This window comes from Maylandia zebra, linkage group LG23, assembly GCF_041146795.1.
Source record: "Maylandia zebra isolate NMK-2024a linkage group LG23, Mzebra_GT3a, whole genome shotgun sequence".
Taxonomy (NCBI): domain Eukaryota; kingdom Metazoa; phylum Chordata; class Actinopteri; order Cichliformes; family Cichlidae; genus Maylandia; species Maylandia zebra.
Window position 1 is genome coordinate 21530192 of NC_135188.1, and position 19880 is coordinate 21550071.

Here is a 19880-nt window from a genome sequence, read left to right on the forward strand (position 1 = left end):
TGGCCCATTCTCTGCAAACCTCAGAGATGGTTGTGGGGCAAAATCTCAACCATTCTTAAACTTTGACTTGTTTCATCATTTTAATGATTTGTGGGCTAACCAGAACTAATGAACTTTGTAAAGTACCACATCAGAGTGGTTTATGTGGTTTTATGTATACTTTTACATTATGGTAATACTCGTTCGCCACCTCCTACACCACAAATAGAGAAAACTAATATAAACCAAAGTAAAATTCCCACAGGTGTGACCAGGAAATGAAAGAAAATATGAAATACATGCCTAAATATTGAAGAAATCCACTTCAAAAACACTGACCACACACACACTTCAAGTTATAATAAGAAGCATTATTCTTGTCTTTATTGAAAAGAGACACATTACAGTAGAAGACTCTGTATTAGGTAGAATTTTCATACAACGGTACTGTACATCAAACAAAAATTCAATAACAATAATAACAACAACATCAACAACAATAATAATAATTATTAGATTAACAGTGACAATAAGAACAATAATGTGTCTGGATGATAAATCAGAACAACAATAATAAAAAGTGGATGGAGAAAATTATACAAAAATGTAGGTTTAAGGGGGCCGAGTCTTCCTCGAGGGGTGCATTTATAAATAATGTAGTGGACAGCCCAGTTGGGTGGGGTTAAGGAGGCTACATGAGGTAACACAACTAGACATTGACCATATTATTTCTTCGTTCTGTTGATGTCTATGTACAAGTGTTGGCGGTGGCGAGAGCAGTGCAGACATATTAACGCAGTTACCATGACATAATTTATCTACACGCAGGCGGCTTCAGCCGAAAGATCCTAGGCTAGGAAACATATTGCGCCATGCTACTGGCCACTGAGCTAACTGACCGCTAGCTGGAGCTTCACAGCATGTTTTAGCTTCAAAATATACACAAAAACAGATATTTTCTATGTTTTCTCCTCAATTATGAGACTAAGAAAATGTGAACGGAACAACAGAAACATCTGTGAAGAGTCAAGTCTTCATACTCAAGGAGATACAGCACCCCATATGCTCTGCTAGCAGAGTTTAGCTAGCTGCTCTTCACACCATGTTTCTATTATCCACATATTGTTTTCATGTTCTGCTAAACTTCTAATGGAAAGCAGATGACTGACTTAGATTGTTTACTTGGAAGCTGGGAAAATCTTTTTTAAAACAATGTTTGTCACAGTTTGCATTTTTATGGTGGGAAGTTTAGCTTATGCCCCTCTTCCCCTCACTTAGCTTAGTTCAGTTAACATATCTACAGCTTATGAGCCTCGATGTTTCGATTCTCTATTCCTATTTCACTATTTATTTGATTAATATTTAAAAGGGGAAATGCACTGTTAACCTAAAACAATGCTGGCTTGCTCACTGCTAGGTGTTAGCTTAGGTGACAGATGACTCAGCAATTTTTCGATTTTAGCTTTGAGTCTCAAACCTGAATGAGCATAAATCTGCAGCAAAGTGACAACTAATGTTCACCTCCTCTCTATTAGCTATCACCAGCTAACTGATCTCTAGTTGCATTAACAAGCGCTTGTAAACGGAAACTCTAGCGCAATGCTCTCGTTAGTTTGTTTACTACTATCTACAGTTAGCATTATTATTAATTACAATTCAAATTTTTCTGCTCACACGATTTTAAAATAAAATAAATACAATTTTATTCTAAAGAAAACAACCTGAAGCCGCCACCGCTTAGAAAAAGCCAATGTCAGTTACTGACAGAACATAAAGGAAGATGGTAGAAGAGTTGTGTTTAAGATAGATGAAATAAAGCAGTAAATTAGTGCATTTCTGTCATAAATAAATGGACGTCTTTTTTCCTTGTCCTGTTTCTGGACAGCTGTGGGATGGGTCAGATATGAAAACAAACTAAAATCATCCAATAAAAATAATAGTCTTGGTTTGTCATTTACAGGAAATAGAACGGCGTCTTGAAGATGACTGGTAAGGAAAATGGAGCGTGACACATATAGCAACAACAAAAATTAGGAACATCAAGGCAGGCGTGCAAAAACAAAAAAGGCAAAAGGAGGACAAATGTGTTCATGTTGATAGAAAAACATTTGTTTCTTGCTTTTTGATCCTTCTTCCATTTCTACAGTGTGTTTTTGTGTTTTCATGTGAATATTAAAGCGATGTTAGCATACAAAGTTAGGATGTGAGCGTGAAGGTTTTTATGAATATTGCTTGGATACACAGTCGGGTTGAGAGCTGCTACTCAACCGCTGCAGCAACATTTACATTAGAGGGCGAAACAGGAGAAAGTTGAAGATCTGAGCTGAGGAGCAGCATACTGTCTGAATCATCACATAAATGTTGAGTTTGGGAAACTAGTTCCCCAACTATCTTCACCTGAAGGCCTTCATTCTACACATTTCAACAACCAACGGAAAAATCTATATCACCAGGATTAAGAAAGGTGTTTTTAAAACGCCTGAAATCAACCTGCAACCCTATCATTTAATCCAAATGGACCTTTGTGCCAGTGGTTCCCAACATTTCTAGCTCATGGTGATTTTAAAATATAAGGGCTAGTATGAAGTAAACTTCATCTTGTCTAACAGTTAATGGCCATGCAGACCAATTGGACAAATGTAAACACATCCATAAACATTCAGGGTAGTCTTAATGTATGCTGTCCACTGTCCAGCTTGACTTTGTCCATGTGCTCATTAAATAATCAGATTTGAGCCTGACTCAAACTCAACCACATCTAGTGCTATTGTGGCCCCAAATGCCCCCAAAAGTAAACTCAACACTTTTATACTGCGTCTTAACTTAATTTTTACCACATTTGTTAAAGTCAGGGTAGACCTAAATTTGAGAAGATGTAGACGTTTTATAAGCTTCCCTTTGGGTTTGTTCTTTCTCATTAAAAAAGCAACTTGGATCTGTATTTTCTGATTTCCTTTGCTGTAAACCGTCCGTTGACCCTTTAGTCTGTAAAGATTCTCATGTTGGGAACCACAGGTTTAGACACCTGCAAAAGTTTTTCTTCCTGGTTTCTTCATGGTTCAGCACAGAGCCAAAACCATACCATAACACATTAGAATAAACCACTTCCACTCTGCAACCTCACATACTCTAAGTACTTACTGTGTTCTCTAATTTACATGATGCTTCGAATGAAAGAGAGAAAGCGGCAGAGAAAGAGAGGAGGATTATTTACAACAAAGACGTTTTCAGACCAGAGAAGAAGAAAAAGAAGCCCTTCTTAGTGATTCGCTGAGCAGATCAGGGAGACTGCCTGATTGGACGGGATAGATAAAAAAGTGGCGGTGATGGCAGGGGCCACCAACCGTCTCCCCATCATTGTGTCTGGATAGATAGCAAACATTAACCCCCCCCCCCCCCCCAAAAAAACCAAAACAAAAACACCTGAAGACAATAATTTCCCTTTTTTGCTCCGACAGCTGCTTCTGTATCTTTTCCATTTTTTTCCATTAATAAAATTAACTTCAGGGATAGAGTTCAGATTAAATGCTTTTTCATCAGGATGTAAACCAGGTTTGGGTTTAAGATGCTTACAGTTCACTCAGTTCAGACGATAAAACCTTCAGCATAAGAAAAGGTTTGAAATCCTACATATAGATGCTCATCAGCAGGTTAATTCCCAGCTGAGCCAGGATGTGGATGGCAAACCAAATTTATAAACCAACTTATGCCACAAACTATCGGCAACATACAGAAAAATGTTCAACCGCTCGATCGACCACTTTGCTCTTATGGTGATTAATGAATAATGCAACGAACATGTTTCAAAAAGTGCAACTTTTACGTTGAAGCCGAATGGTCCCCATTTCCAGCTTTTGTCGCACCCTTTGCAGTTTTACTATCGCTTGGGCAAGTAATTGGTCAGTGTTTGCAGACAAGGAGCGTCTTCCAAGCAATTGCAAGAAGGTTTTCAGTACAGTACTGTACACCTCTTTGCAACCACCTAGTGACTGCCAGCAACCTCTAGCGACCAGTTGCCAACCAGTGACCAGTGGCTGCCAGAGGGCCACCAATCGATCTCTTGGTTCGATGCCTTAGGCATCCAACCAATTAAGTGAAGCCAGCAATTTTGAGCAACTTGAGTGCTGAATGTAGTCAGAAGTAAGTGAAGTGAAAACAGGTTGTTTCATCTAAAGAACTCGCTGGGAAAAAAGACAATGAGCGCTGACGATCGACAGTCCCCAGTCCCTGAGCCTGGCAAGAGCTTCTGTACACTTAATGACTTTATACACCCGATAGCTTAAAAAAAAGGAAAAACAAAAACCCTTCCCCTGTTAGCATTTTTTTACCATTGGTCCAGCAATGCACATCGAGATACAATATACACAGTCGAGAAAAATGCCTTAAATTAAAGTAGAAAAAGTGTCTAGGACATGCGATCTATCACACTTATGTTTTACCTCTAAGCTGATATTTTTTTTTAACATCAAGATTTTTTTCACATTAAAAAAAAAGAACAAAAATGTGTAAAGCCGGTTGGTTTGCAGAAAATTTAAAAAAATGACAGCTGAAAGAAGGTGAAGAGGTCGTAAAGAATCCTCGAGAGATTTGCAGTGAAGATGATGTTGATGGGTGGCTGCCTCAAAGAAGATACGAAGACTTGAGTTTCCTTCTCATTGATTTGATCTCACAGTTTCAGGTTGTGGACAGAAGATGATATGCTTTGAGTTCAGTTTGTTGTTGAGTCTGAGCGGGAACTGGCCTTTGTAGTGTGAAATCTGAGGCTGTGTGACGAGGTACAATATAACTCATTGACCTGCACAAGTCGTGTGACCATTTCCCAAAATGCTTTGATGATCGTGGGCTATGTTTCCCAACATGCTTTAGACTTCTTCTCCCAAACAGACGCCTGGCCGCAGCGTCACCACTGACCTGTGATCAGTTTACTGGTGGTTGTCAGGTGAAGTGGGCAAAGCTAAAGTAGTGGTTCCCAAAATAAAACGTTCAGGATACTCCCAAATCGAAGTTTGTTTATTTTTCTCAGAGTCATCACAGGAAACTGTCTGGTCATATGAGCGCGGCACTGCCGGCGCTGCTGCAGCTGTTGTTACGATTGGTGTTGCGGCGTGAAAGGTTGGGTGTGGCCATTAGGGGGTTGCGTTCATCTGGGCAGCCATACTGAGCCAGCGTGTCCACACACTCCTGACAGCTGGCCTGGCGAGCATATGCCATTGCACTGTTGCCATGGGCGTCCCTTGCCATCAAGTCCACACCGTACTGCAGAAAGAATCAGAGAGGGATAGTCATCAATCATCTCCTGCCTCTAAAGCCCAGAATTACTGGAATACCAGCACTGTTTTTTCTTACCCAGATAAGGAGCTGCGTGATGACCACGTTGCCCTTGTGGCTGGCCAGGTGCAGCGCGCTGCGTCCATCTCCTTCTCCGCAGGTCTCGTTGACCTGCTGTCGGGACCCGTGAGCAAGCAGGAGCACGACTGCACGTAGATCCTCCTCGGCGGTTGCCCTCAGCAGCTGCTGGCCCAGTGGGAGATCAGTGCAGGGCAGCGACGCCAGAAAGAGACGCTGCTCGTACTTTGCCCGGATCCAGCGCTCACGCTCCTCCCTGATGGAGAAAAGAGAAACAGACACCTTTAAGAACTGACAGCTATCTAATGGCTGTAGCATGAAGTGTCATATTGCTGCCCGAAACATGAAGCTGTAAACAGACTTTTTTGCTTTTGATTTGGACGTAAATTTAGCTTTAATACAACAACTAAACAAGCGTTTTTTGCCCTTAAATGCCCTTAAACTCTTCCTTTGAGTGTAAAATAAGACACAGCGAGAGGCAGAGGGACAGACGTGGTGAAAGGCCAAAGGACGTGGACGCATTGTTCGCCGATCGAGTATCATTAACTGCTGATCTGTCTAATCCACAACTCTGATCGCTCTAATCTCTGCTCTAATCCCTCCGTGTAAACAGCAGCTCATTCAGCCTGCTGGGATTAGTCCAGAGAGAGGACAGAGAGGAGGGAGTGTGTGGGGGCCGAACAGCCCTAGGGGAGAGATATTGAGCTGTCCCCCCTCCTCCCTTGCCCCTCTACTCTATTCTCACCCAGTAACAACACATCCTTCAGGGGTGAGATGGGAGGTTGCAGGAAATGGAGAAAGAGTAGAGGTTAAAAACTCTTCTTACTGCCTCACTCATTTTTTACTGGCACCCAAATAATCGTTCATCTAAATTTGGCTTGACTGTTCTTTAGATTCGATTGGATTCCTTTAGATTATCGTTTGTTTAGGTAGTTTTCAATATCAACAGTGAACTGAACCACAACCATAGTAACATAGTGAAGCCTCGACCTTCTGTGGTTCGGTTTGGGTTTGCACGCTCATCGACTACCAACTTGTAACTGAGAAGTCTTTAGTCAGCAAGGTAAAGGACTGATGTGAATGCCAGCATGAGTGAAGGATGTTGCTTTATTGATAGATGATGGGGCACAAAATATGCAACCAGAGTGTCTACGAGTGATCAGCTGTCAGCTACATGCTATGGGCCTCAAACAAATCTCTTTATACATGGACAGTCATCCAATGCTTACACGTTCAAAGGCACTCTAATAAGTTCAAGGTTCAACCCTCAAGCAACCAACCAAGTTAAAATGACAGAGTATTTAAAGGAATACTTTACGCTGATTTAACCCAACTCATCTGTCACTTTGGCCTCTATGTACCTGCTTTTTGAGCAGGAACTCTTGCTGCTTTAGGTCTTTCACTTCAAAACATCACAGATTAGAAAATAGAATCACAATTTCAGTGCCCCTTCTACTTGAGTCAATGTAAAATTACTGCAGACCTCTTGTTGATCTCTTACAAATCACCATTTCTGCACACAATCATGCAAATAAAGCTGTTTTTTTTTTGCTTTTCCATTCTTTACCCTTGGACACACAACAGTTCTTGGATCTTAACTGTGATTACGGCACTTTCTACACTTAAGTCACCTGTTAAACTCTGACTCAACCCATCGTCTCCCGATAGAAGAATCTGTGTGATTATGAAATTTGGCGTAGTGTGTGGAGTAAAGTGGGGATGCTGGGAGGCTTGATGGGAGACAAACTGTGGGAACAGTGAGTGTTAAAAGTTTAAAAAAGAAGTTTTCAGTCAGTGTGGGAACCTGCAGAATCTCATTAACTCTCTTCCTGGATACCAGTGTGAGTGTGTGTGCAGGGGTGTGGTGGCGACGGCTAGCATCACGGAATGTCCCGGGGGCTTTCCCTTCCTGCCCCAGCCCAGAGAGAGAGTAGGGAGGCTGGGCTCCAGACTACGGCCGACAGCCCCCGGACAAAGCCTGGAGGTGTCGCTGGGTGTGTGCGTCTGCCTATGTTTGTTGGTGTGTGTGCTCAGCAGGGCTCTGGCCTTCTGTCCTCCAGAGGACAGGGAGGAAATGTGAGGCCACTGGACCCAGGAAACGCATGCCTTCCCCCGCCACCGGAGTTGCTAAGGGGCTGCAGAGAGCCGATGTAAGTCAGAGAAGAAGAGGGCTCAACCCTAGGTGCTCAAAGAGACAAACTGTTCTTTTCTGACTGGCTTCAAGAAGAAGCATGGCAGATTTTGTATTATTGCCATCATATTTAAAGAAGGTCTTCACCAGTATTTTGACCCAATGGTGTCCTTAACATGTCCTGAAATGACATGTCATTTACATTCAAACACATTATATATATCACTGTCCTGCCTTGAAATACCAGCATCACTGCTTTTTTAGATAACCTGTACCTGTTTTTTCACCAACAGAGCTTCAGTTCTGTCTTAGCACCCCCTGAGAACCAAAACAGGTTTGACAACCCAGTGAGGTGTTGGGGTAGAAAGCCCACTCTTGTCAGTGGTGCCAAATTAGGTGCCTGATATCAAAGACAGAATGTGGTCACCTCAGGCACACAGATCTGGATGTGTTTACTGTGTTTGTTTTGGTTCTGAATATAGTTGGTTGCTCGGTAGAAGCTTGAACTTTTAGAATCGATGTTTATTTTGGTACTGCTGTTGATTTTCTTTCTGTCAAAAGGGAGATATTCTTCCCACTGTCACCATATTTTTGCTAATAAGGTCATCTGATTGTTGGGGTTTTCTCTGCATTGTTGTAGGCTCCTTACTTTACAGTATGAAACACCTTGAAGCAACTGCTGGTGTGATTTTAGCACTATATAAATAAGAATTGAATTGTATCTTTCCCTATTTGTTTTTTTTGTTTTTTGTTTAGCATTCTTTTGGTTCTTCAATTTGTTTGGTGGTTTATTTATTTATGTATTTGGAATTTGTTTACTGTATGTTTGAGTGGTTATTGAGGTTTTGTTTGCTGGGTTATTGACAGTGTGTGCGGGTATTTGTTTATGGAGTGTTTAGTAGTTTGTTCACAGTATGTTTATATGAGTTTGGTTATTTGTTGAGCTTCTGTTCTGTGGTTTGTTTACTGCACATTTGATTTTGCATTTTATTCTTCCTGTTCGTTTGTGTTTTGGTTGGAGAGTTTTTAGCGTGTGAGTTTATTGACTTCTTATTTTTTGTACGAGTCGTTTTGTTTTGGTTATTGTTTAGCATATGTGTAGTTGTTTGTTTGGCTGCGTGTTTGGTGTGTGTGTGTGTCGCAGTAAACAGTGACTCTCCTTCATCACAAGCTAACGAGTCTTGAAAACACACAGCTCTGGACAGTGGAGAGGCTAATTGCACTAATTAACCACACAGAGCGTGTGTGTGTGTGTGCGTGTGTGACACTATGTGTTAACATGTGTCTGAATGTACGTGCTCATATTTTGTGTGTTAATCTGTGTGTGTGTGTGTCTCTTTTCACATCCCATTAGACAAAGAGCTGTGCCCCTGCACCAAGGCATGCTGGGTAGATAATTAAACATGAGTCCCGGTGAGATCGCTTGTGACAGGAAAACACACACACACACACACACACACTGCAAGTATGTCAAGCAGAGCCCAGAGGGGTTATAATGTGTGTTTGTGTGTGTCAGTCAGTTAAATTAAATGATAAAAACTGCACCAGCCAGAGGAAACAAGCCTTCATGCATCTACTGTTTCTACTGTCCTCACTGCTCCGTTCACACAAACTCGAGCTCCTCCTGAATGAGCTCATGTCGGACGATTAGTAGGAACACGACTCTGACCTTCAGTTTATGCTGTTTTCACAGGATCTCATGTGGGCTGTCCCTTTGTGTGGTTCATGTTTTCACCGTTTCATTGCTGTAATGCTACTTTAATTTTTATTATGGCTTTGGGCATGGCATCACTGGTCTGTGGTTTGGTCTGCTAATTTGTTCTTAATAAAAGCCGTAGCATCTAAATTTATCCCAGACTTTATTCACCTCAGATGTCCTGTTCTAATAGAATCTGCAGGTTTTTTTCACGAGGTTTTCAAATCTTCTCACAACTAAGATTTTCAGTACAAAGCTACAAACACCAGATACAAGTTTAAAAGCTGGAATTTTCAGTGAGAACGCTCCATCAAGTTGAATTTCCAAATTGGAAAGTTGCAGAAGTCACACCAGACCTGATTTGCAATCCAGCGAGTGTAAACTGGAGTTGTTGTGCATTTGTGACTTGCTAAATAATAGCGCACAACACAGAATAGAAGAGGCTCTGTCTGTCAGCACAGTTTTAAAGTGCAGAAAAACAGGCACTGAGTTGTACTTTAGGTAGTACTGTGGAGTAAAATAAACCTTTTTTTCCTACTACTACTATTGAAATGTGACCAGTGAGGTATGATGTCTTGACCCTCGAGTTAAAAAAATTCATTGTGACTTGGTAACATTAACTCCTTTGACTTTTGGCTTCACTACAGCGGATCATCTGCCTCCATCTCACCCACTTTAACAACATCCATGAATCTTCTCTGAGGTCTTCCTGTTTTCCTCTGGCCTGCCAGTTTCAATTATCCACCCTCCCTCCTCTGCACATGTACAAACCAATTCAGCCTCACCTCTCTAACCTGAGCTGTCCCTCCGATGTACTCGTTTCTAACCCTGTCCATCCTGGTTACTAACAATGACAATGTTAGCACCTTCAACTCTGTCACCTCCTGCTGTCTTTTTGTTCATACCACCTTCTCCAAATCAAAATCAAGCAGGAAGTGTGTAATGTTATCTTCCTGAGTATTTGGCGTCAGTTTTAATTCCAAAATCCAAACAAACTTTATAAATCCAATGTTCTGCTGACGTTAAACATAGTTAGATATTGGTCATACTCCGGTTTGTTCTGATAGAGGATAAAAATGAAAGAATCCCTTTGGCTAAACATGACAATCACAATTACATTATTTAAATAAAACCCTTTAAGTTAGTGTTTTGGATTGTCTTGATGCTAGCAGTGAAAAACAGAAGAATAAAACAGCAGAGTCAACTTTCTTGATGGAAACTGAAAATCTGAAGTTATACGGATGATAATAAACTTTTCAAGAGGCTTTGTGTCTTAGTGTAGCTGCTGCACCCTGTTGAAACATTAGCTGAGTGGACCTGTTGATTGACAGCTCCATCAGCGGCTGTGTTGTGGTGTTGGGTCTCGGTCTCTGTTGGAGACAGTGGGGCATAGTGTGATTTTGTTTGGGGGTCACTCAGGGCGCCACACTGGGGCCACTGTGCTTCTCCGATTTCCTGTCTGTTGTTTGAGCTCTGGAGACCTCTCATTGTGTGTGTGCGTGTATCCAGTGTGTGTGTCAATGTTACCCCTGAGCGGCCACTTTGTTCCGCTGTGTTTACATACACACCGAGTTTCCTGCCCGGCTAAAGCCAGAGGCCCGGCCGAGTGACCGACCACCGTTGGACGTCCCACCAGCTGCTCCCCCACCGCTCTGTGTGTGTGTGTTTAAGAGGGTCATCTGCCCACGACCCCACAACACAGCATTGACAGAGAGCTGAATACCAGCACACACACCCCGATAATCACACCAGGCTAATTACCATAATTACCACCAAACAAAACCTGAAGAGACCTGACACCAGAAAGAGCCCGATGGATCCTCAACAGCAGAAATGAACACTTTGAATACAGTTTGATGGAAGCAAGAGCAAAGACTTCTACTTAGTAACTCAACAATAATTTCTCAAGTTTTAGGATAAATAAAATGTATCTTATCCTTTTTTATATTTATATTTGTCAGGTATAACAAGTGGAAAATTAATCTGATGACTAATTTTATTTAGAACCTCACAAAACCAGAAATGTGGCCATTTCAACTTAAAAAAAAAAAACAACAAAAAACTTTGATACTCAAAGTCAATACTCCTTTCTAATCTGTCTCAAATTCTACCAGCAAGAAAATCACCACAAACACAGTGAGGGCTAAACTGTCGCTGTTTGCTATCTTTTCTTTCACTGTTCTATTGTTCTGGCTTCACTGAGGCCTCCCCTCTGCAAATACACTGTCTGGATGCCAGATGACTAAAATATGCCACTCAGTGTTTCAGGACTCACTCACCAGCCACTTGGTTCAATACACCTGTTCATCAGTTGCTTTTAAAGCAAATATCTAAATCAGACAATCACACAGGAGCAACTCAATGTATTCAGGTAGATATGGTCGAGGGGACATGATGTTCAAACAGGGCATCAGAATGAGAAAAAGATATTATTTCCACCTTGAACACTCCTGGTTCCACCTGGTTGTTGGTCCAAACATTTAATAAACTGCTGAACTACCAGGATTTTATCACACAACCACTTCTAGGGCTCACAGAGAATGATCTGAAAACGAGAAAATACCCAGTGAGCAGCGTTTCTCTGAGAGAAGTCTGAGAATAACTCAAACTTTGAGTAACTCAAATAACCACCGAGCGCATCTCTGAAAGCAGAGCATGTCACACCCTGAAGTGGGTGGAGTACAGAAGTAGAAGACCACACCTGGGTGCCACCTTTGTCAGCTAAACAAAAAGATTGAGGTTAAAATTTAAAAACAGATTGGAAAAACACTAGCTAACCATTTAGGATGTGGTGGATCGGAGGATTCTCATCATGGATGTGCAGCCGATCAGCAGCAGCTGTGTTACGCTATCATGTCAATGTGGACCAAAACCTGTGTTTCCAGCATCTTTGTGAATCTCTACATTGCTGTAAAGCACAAAGAGTCCAACCCAGTAGGGGGTTAAACATATATCTAACAGATTTGGTAATGTCCTGTCTGAGTTTTTCATGCATGAAGTAAAAATAAAGAAAAGTTAAATGCAGATAAAAAGAGTATTCTCCAGCTCAGCTCAGCCTGCAGAGAGAAGCTGAGATGTATGAGCCACCACACTGCTGTTAAAGCCCGTCATTAATTACAGAGTGTGTGTGTGTGTGTGTGTGTGTGTGGGGTAATGAGCGGTAGGATTCGGGGGTTAAGAGTGACATGGTGTCAGTGGCTTCTCTTCTAGCCTAATTAGCCCTCTAATTAATAGATTAATAGATAGATAGAGAGCGTGGATAAGAGCATCAGCTAGCTGCCTGACCTAATGTGCATTTAAGATAAATCACCGTCAAATGGAGGGGCTTCTAACAAGGTGAGGAGCAAAATGAGCCACTAATTCTGCTTTAAATCCATGCAGAAAACATGCGTGCTTTGTTTTATCTTACAGCAGAAAAGAGAAGATGAGACGAAAGAAGAAGAGAAGAGGCTGAAATCAATTAGCCTTTCTAGCTGGTCGTTAGCTGCCGTTGGATAGGCACAGATAATTAAAGGGAGGGTGGTGGGGTGAGAAAGGTCTCTGTGTGGGGAGGGAGGGGTGAGTTGGGCTGAAGTCAGCCATGAGACTGTATTAGACAGATATGGAGGGGTTAATTCGGACAGGAGAGACAGAGATGATGCAAATGAGGAGAGAAAGAGTGGGAGAAGAGGTGGAGGAGAAATGGAGCAAACCGATGGGAAGCTGATCTCTGGGGTGAAACGCAATGCTCCAGTGATGCTGCACAGATACTGAAGGGGGGAGGAAAGGGGGAGTTTTCATAAAAAGAGGTGGAAAAGGAGAAGCAACCACAGATATAAAGGAAGAGACCCAAGGAGAGAGAGACAGCAGGAAGGTAAAAATATCAGGGGCATCTTCTCTAGTGTAAAAGAAATATCCACTGCATATTGCAATGATAGTAGTCCAGGAATGCATCAACGTTAGCTTGTCATGACCACAACTGGACAATGGAAACAAATCGGTCCAACACCATCTTGGAGGTAGATTATAAATCAGAAACAGGAGGACTCAACAAGAATAAAGTTCTGCTTAATTTGTAGCTGTTGAACAAATCAGGAATGTTAACTCGTTTCCGAACCATGTACGAAACTTTGACATGACCTTCATTTCATTATTCTCAAGAAAACACTCGTCCTATTGGGAAAGTTTCGCAAAGATACCTTTAATCCAAGGAGAAGACACTCCTTACCCTTTAATAGCATATTCAAAGCTGTGAAAGGGTAATTGTCTTGTCCTCAAATATCAGACTTCTCACAATTTTTAAAATGCAATTTCCAGAAAAAAAAAATCGATATCTGGGTTATAACAGCACCTTTTTGGCACTGAAGTCTGGCCCATTTGGTTTAGAGACATCTAAGATCTGACGAGATCACGATGATATGGCCATGAATCACATGTGAAGATGCCTTGAATTTGTCCATACATTTATATTCAGTATTTTTGACAATTAAAGAGCCTACATGTTTTATCTGAATCAAAAGTCTGCAAACAAAGATTAAACCTCTTGATTCTTTCATAAATAAATAATATTTGGATAAGTGGTTCTTTGATCAAGATGTAACAAGCCTGCACACTGTCATATTAACAGGTATACATACTGCTATTGGCTTTTAAAATAGTTCTCCCAAGTCTCAGCTATCAGGATACCACAAAAACAAACTAAACCCCTCCCCCAAAAATAAACCCCCCACTAAGAATAGGGTCACTTTTTATTACTGACTTTGCCCTAACAGGGTTGGATGCTCTATTCAATGTTGACTGCTCCTGTTGGGAATAACCTGACTTACTGTCTACATCAAACTGAAAAAGGCTTCCTCTGTGGGAATTTCAGGGCCTCCTGTCACCGGTCCAAAAGAGGAAGTGGCCTCAGCAAAGACAGTGGTGACCCTGAAGGCTTGGGCCTCGTGGCCGGGAAAGCCATTAACGTTTGCTACTAGATTAGCTGGATGCAGATGAGTGGACCTGTCTGACCACAAAAGGGCGGGGGGGGGGGGGGGGGGGGGGTTAACGCAGTAACAGGGTTTGGACAGGACAAAGCCAAGAGCCAGATTAATCAGTAGCTCGATTTAAAACACATCAAGGTGAGATTTTATTGTAGCACAGGAGGCAGCGGAGGGGGGGAAAAAAAAAGGCAGCTAATGATTAAAACAGGGGTTTTACTGCAAATATTACCATTATGTACAAGATAAAAACAATAGCCTGATCTAAAAATACATATATTAAACATTAATAGACATTTAAACGGTGCAACAGCTCAGCTGATGCAACATTTCTGAGGCCGGTGATGTATCTGAAATCATCTGATATGGGTCTGTTTGTATGTGTCAGGCAAAGCTTAATTTTAACTTCTTTCATAAAGTAACACCAACTTGTGCTTTAAATACCTTTGTTTTAAGTGTCCTGTTACTCTGATTGGCAAATGAAAAAATATATTAAGTTTACAGATAATCAAAACTGATGCTACAGCTTCGTAAAACACGTAATTGATAAGTTACTATCAAAACATGTAGTTTCTCTAATGGCCACTAGAGGCAGGCTCCAAAAGTGAGTCCATCCGGTGTGATGAAGGCTTTAAAACAGGACTCTTTAAACCAGTAGGTCAGCGGTCCCCAACCCCTGGGCCAAATCAAATCAAATCACTTTTTATTGTCACATCACATGTGCAGGCACACTGGCACAGCACATGCGAGTGAAATTCTTGTGTGCGAGCCCCACAAGCAACAGAGATGTGCAAACACAACAACACAAACGAGCAAAATACAAGAATGGCCAACCTGAAACTAATAAATATATGTACAATATATAATAGTGTATGCATTTCTGGATGTGTATACTAAATATTTTCCTACGTGTGTGTGTGTGTGTATACACATTTTACAAATTAAATAGTAAAAAATAAAAAAAATAAAAATAATAATAATAAAATATATAAAATATACAGAGTTGAATATGTGCAAAACAAGTGGCATTTATATAAAGTGTGGAGTGCATAATGTTGAAGTTCCAGTAGTGAAGCTGAGGTGTCTATGACGTGTTCAGCAGTCTGATGGCCTGATGGAAAAAGCTGTCTCTCAGTCTGCTGGTACGGGACCGGATGCTGCAGAACCTCCTTCCTGATGGAAGTAGTCTGAACAGTTTATGGCTGGGGTGACTGGAGTCCTTGATGATCCTCCCCGCTTTCCTCAGGCAGCGCTTCCTGTAGATGTCTTGGAGGGAGGGAAGCTCACCTCCAATTATCCGTTCAGAGCACTGCACTACTCGCTGGAGAGCTTTGCAGTTGTAGGCGGTGCTGTTGCCATACCAGGTGGTGATGCATCCAGTGAGGATGCTCTCAATGGCACAGTGATAGAAGGTCCTGAGGATGCGGGGGCTCATGCCGAATCTTTTCAGTCTCCTGAGAAAGAAGAGGCGCTGCTGCGCCTTCTTCACTGTTTTGTTTGTGTGTACTGACCACGTAAGATCCTCAGCCAGATGTACTCCAAGGAACCGGAAGCTGCTCACTCTCTCCACAGCAGCGCCGTTGATGGTGATGGGGGTGTGTACTTCTCTGCACCTCCGGAAGTCCACTATCAACTCCTTTGTCTTTGCGACGTTGAGGGTGAGATGGTTGTCTTGACACCAGTGGGTCAGGGCGCTGACCTCCTCCCTGTAAGCCGTCTCATCACCGTTGGTGATAAGACCCACCACTGTAGTGTCGTCCGCAAACTTCACAATGATGTTGGAGCTGTTAGTGGCTGTGCAGTCGTAGGTGTAGAGTGAGTACAGGAGAGGGCTCAGTACACACCCCTGTGGAGCACCAGTGTTCAGTGTGATGGGGGATGAGGTGATGCTGCCCAGTCTGACCACCTGGCGTCTGTCAGACAGGAAGCTAAGGATCCAGCTGCAGAGGGAGCTGCTCAGTCCTAGATCCTGCAGTTTCCTGTCCAGCTTCGAGGGAACGATGGTATTGAATGCTGAGCTGTAATCTACAAACAGCATTCTCACATACGTGTCTCTCTTCTCCAGGTGTGACAGGGCAGTATGTAGTGTCAGGGCTGTGGCATCATCAGTGGACCTGTTGTGGCGGTATGCAAACTGTAGAGGGTCCAGTGAGTCGGGTAGTGCAGAGCAGATGAAGTCCCTGACCAGCTTCTCGAAGCATTTGCTTACGATGGGGGTCAGGGCTACAGGTCGCCAGTCGTTCAATGAGGAGATGGTGGAGGATTTGGGTACAGGGACGATGGTGGCCATTTTGAAGCAGGCTGGGACTACAGACAGAGAGAGGGAAAGGTTGAAGATGTGCGTGAACACTCCAGCCAGCTGAGCCGCGCATGACTTGAGGACGCGGCTGGGAATCCCGTCCGGACCAGTAGCTTTGCGCGCGTTCACCTTCCTGAAGCACTTCCGCACATCCTCCTCAGACACAGTGTGCGCACTGACGTCATCCGCGGTGCGCACACTGTCCGGTCTCATGGTGTTCGCTGCGTCGAATCTAGCGTAGAATACGTTTAGATCCTCACACAGAGAGGCCGTGGTCTGCGGTGTGCTGGTTTTCCCTCTAAAGTCTGGACCGGTTTGGTACCCAGCCGCGAGATTTTAGGCTCGGGATGAAATTGATGGTGTTCAGGGTTTTTATCGTTAACTCTGTTTCCCTGGGTCTTTTATTTTGAAATAAATATTTAGGCGTTACCATAGCTACACAGCAAAATCTCCAGTGTTAAATTAACACTGGAGAGTGTCTATATGGGTCCACACCTCTGAATGTTAAATACAACACTGTTGAGTGTTAAATTAACACTTTTGACAGTGTTATATGTTTAAAAGTAACCTAGTCAGTTTTGAAGATTAACAATGGCTAACACTGAGCAGTGCTGATTTTCTAACACTGGAATATTTCTAACATTTTGAGTTATTTTCCAGTGTTAGAAAATCAGCACTGCTCAGTGTTAGCCATTGTTAATCTTCAAAACTGACTAGGTTACTTTTAAACATATAACACTGTCAAAAGTGTTAATTTAACACTCAACAGTGTTGTATTTAACACCCAGAGGTGTGGACCCATATAGACACTCTCCAGTGTTAATTTAACACTGGAGATTTTGCTGTGTACCAGCGAGCATTAAGGGGCAGAGAGGAGGATGTTACTCTCAATGTTTTTGGTGCATTTCAGGAGGACGCTGCTAATACACTTTTTTATAATACACAATTACACAGTGAATTCGCGTTTATTCTTATATTTACAAAATACGACCAAGACAAAAACTGTGGTATCGTTTTATTTTGTTGTATTTATCCGAGACACCTTAAAGGCCGGTCCATATAAATATTGTCTGACATTAAACCGGTCCGTGGCGCAAAAATGGTTGGGGACCACTGCAGTGGGTGATGTCACAGTAACTGTGTCCAATTTATATTCTTCAGATTTTAATATCTAAGGAATACGGTTGGTCATTTGTCTTTTCAATGTTCTGTTGGTGGGAATACTGATGGAAACAAGTCCAACCATTCTATTATTGAACAAGTCTGTTGTATTTTAATAGATATTTATGAAATCCAAACTCTTTAAAAATACCCTGAGAATTTAACTTCTTGGACAAACATCCAACCCTTTTCCTCACCCGAACAAAGTCCTCTTTTCTGTGCTTTGCTTTCATTTCTGAGGCATAAAACGCGTTCACTAAATGCATGAGTGAAAACCACAAACAAATCACTTCCTTCTAAAAGATGTGAACACAATGTGTGAATTAGCACAAATCACAAATAAAAGAGGACAATTTTTCTTAAGTGTATCGTCATGGCTCAGTGTTTGAAATGTTTACCAGCCGGCCGCAGCTCGCAGTGAACCCATTCAATCCAAACACATTACCGGCCGACGCGAGGAGAACTCTGTCCTCGAGTTTTTCCACCCCCTTTCTCCCTTTTCTTTATTGTATGAGCAATTTGCCGACTGAGCCAATTAGCCAAAGGGAGGAGGGGGAGCGGGGAGGAAGGGGGACTCGTACCGACGGCGCACAGATTCATTTCTGCTCCAGGAGCCAGCCCTCGCTGGCTTACGGCGAGCAGGAGCCCAGAGAATCCGGCGAGCTGAGAGGACGGACCGAGTCACGCATGTGGAGAGCGTTATTTATTTCTTCATTATTAAAATAAGGCAGGGGAGGGAGGGCAGAGGACAGCGAGGTTAATCTGATGACTCAGGCATAAAGAATGTGCATTTAGTTTGTGCTTTTAGCCCGCATTAGCATAACCTCGCCGCGATGACAAACGATGAATGGTCCGGTGATTGGCTCGTGTCAGCAGGCTTAATGTCAATAGTAAATTGGAGGGCTTGTTAGGCGAGTCGGGGGACGCGGTTACGAACAGCGGCGGGGCAGTCATGTACAAAATAATGTCTATTAGGACTAATTTAATCAAGGCCTCCCTTTTACAGATGAATTAGAATGTAGGGGCCAATTATTTTTCAACGTTTGCACTGGCCCTGCCTGTCAGGAGGCTTCCTCTCTGCGAGTGTGTGTGTGTGTGCGCGCGCGGGTGTGTGTGCGCTGTTTAAAATGCAGGCCATGGGGCCGCCTCGGATCTGCAGGGGCTGCAGATAATAACAGAGAGATGATGGTAGGCGGGATCAGCTAGTTATCCGCTGCAGATGAAACAGAGCCCGGCTCGATCTGCACAAATGGATACACGAGCACACATGTATGCAGATAATCCCACGCATGCATACGGATACAGAGTGAGTCCGGCCTCATGGGAGACACGGTGACATCTATTTCAGGCCTGACACTTCTGCCCACATGCATGTTAAATAGGGTGGCTGTAGTTCAGGTGGCAAAGCTGGGTGTTCACTAAATGCAGGGTTGGAGGTGTGATGCCTGATTCTTTAAACACATTTACTCCACTGCCTTTGGTGTCTGGACCTATTCTGCTAATTCACAGCTCTTAGACTAAAGTAGTTTTGATTTAGGGTTCAAAGTACTTCGTACAGCCCATCAGTTCATACTATTACTTACGAAGGGCAGACAAGTAAACTACCTCCCTCCAGGTATTCATACCTGAACACAGTAACAAAAAACTGCAGTAAACGAATTAAATATGATAGAAAATTTGAACTATGGGCAAATGTTTAGGGTTTGGATTGAGTTTGGTTCAGAAAATCGATGCTACATTTCAACTGAAGTCTCATATACTTTGGCCAAAAGTCCACTAACAGAGCAGGCTGTACTCGGCCCTGTTTGGAGCCCCTAAGCTCAACAGCACTCAGTCAGTCAGTCAGCAGTTTCTGTAGCAAAATGAGGCTAACATACAACAAATTAACAAAAATTTCAAACTGCCCCTATTCCTTAAAAAGAGCTGATGAATAATAGAAATATGTGATAATCTTTTGTGTTTTTATGCATGAACCGCCAACATGAATTAAAATGAGGTGGCCGCAAACACCTCTGACACCCGAGGGAGGCTAAGGACCTCCATCAGTGACTGGCTGTAATTAATAACTTCAAATCGTCCTGTATCACCATCTGATCTGCATGTGTCCATCTCAAATCACACCAGTCCAATCTGTGTTATGATCACACAGTAGAGAGGGGGAGGTGTGTGTGTGAGTGGAGGATATCAGTTTGGGTTTTATGGGATATGAAGCAGGGCTGTCCCCTCCTCCCCACCACTGGCTCTGACCCTGGGGGGCAATTATGTTGTGATGTGGCTGCCCCATTCCTCCTGGTCGCCCCATCTGGTCCC

The 19880-nt window shown here is 42.7% G+C and overlaps 1 protein-coding gene across 9 annotated transcripts in view; it reads right to left on the bottom strand.

The window, feature by feature from the left end:
- Window positions 1-329: 329 nt before the first annotated feature.
- The window catches only part of agap1 (ArfGAP with GTPase domain, ankyrin repeat and PH domain 1), a 187092-nt gene continuing 167541 nt past the window's right edge, over window positions 330-19880 (bottom strand). For all 9 annotated transcript variants that reach the window (XM_076880498.1, XM_076880500.1, XM_076880499.1 and 6 more), the window contains 2 exons: window positions 5326-5581; window positions 330-5235 (listed from right to left, as the gene is read on the bottom strand). In XM_076880498.1, coding sequence (XP_076736613.1) covers window positions 5026-5235; window positions 5326-5581 — 466 coding nt within the window. In that variant the 3' untranslated portion in view covers window positions 330-5025. The remainder of the gene's footprint in view (window positions 5236-5325; window positions 5582-19880) is intronic.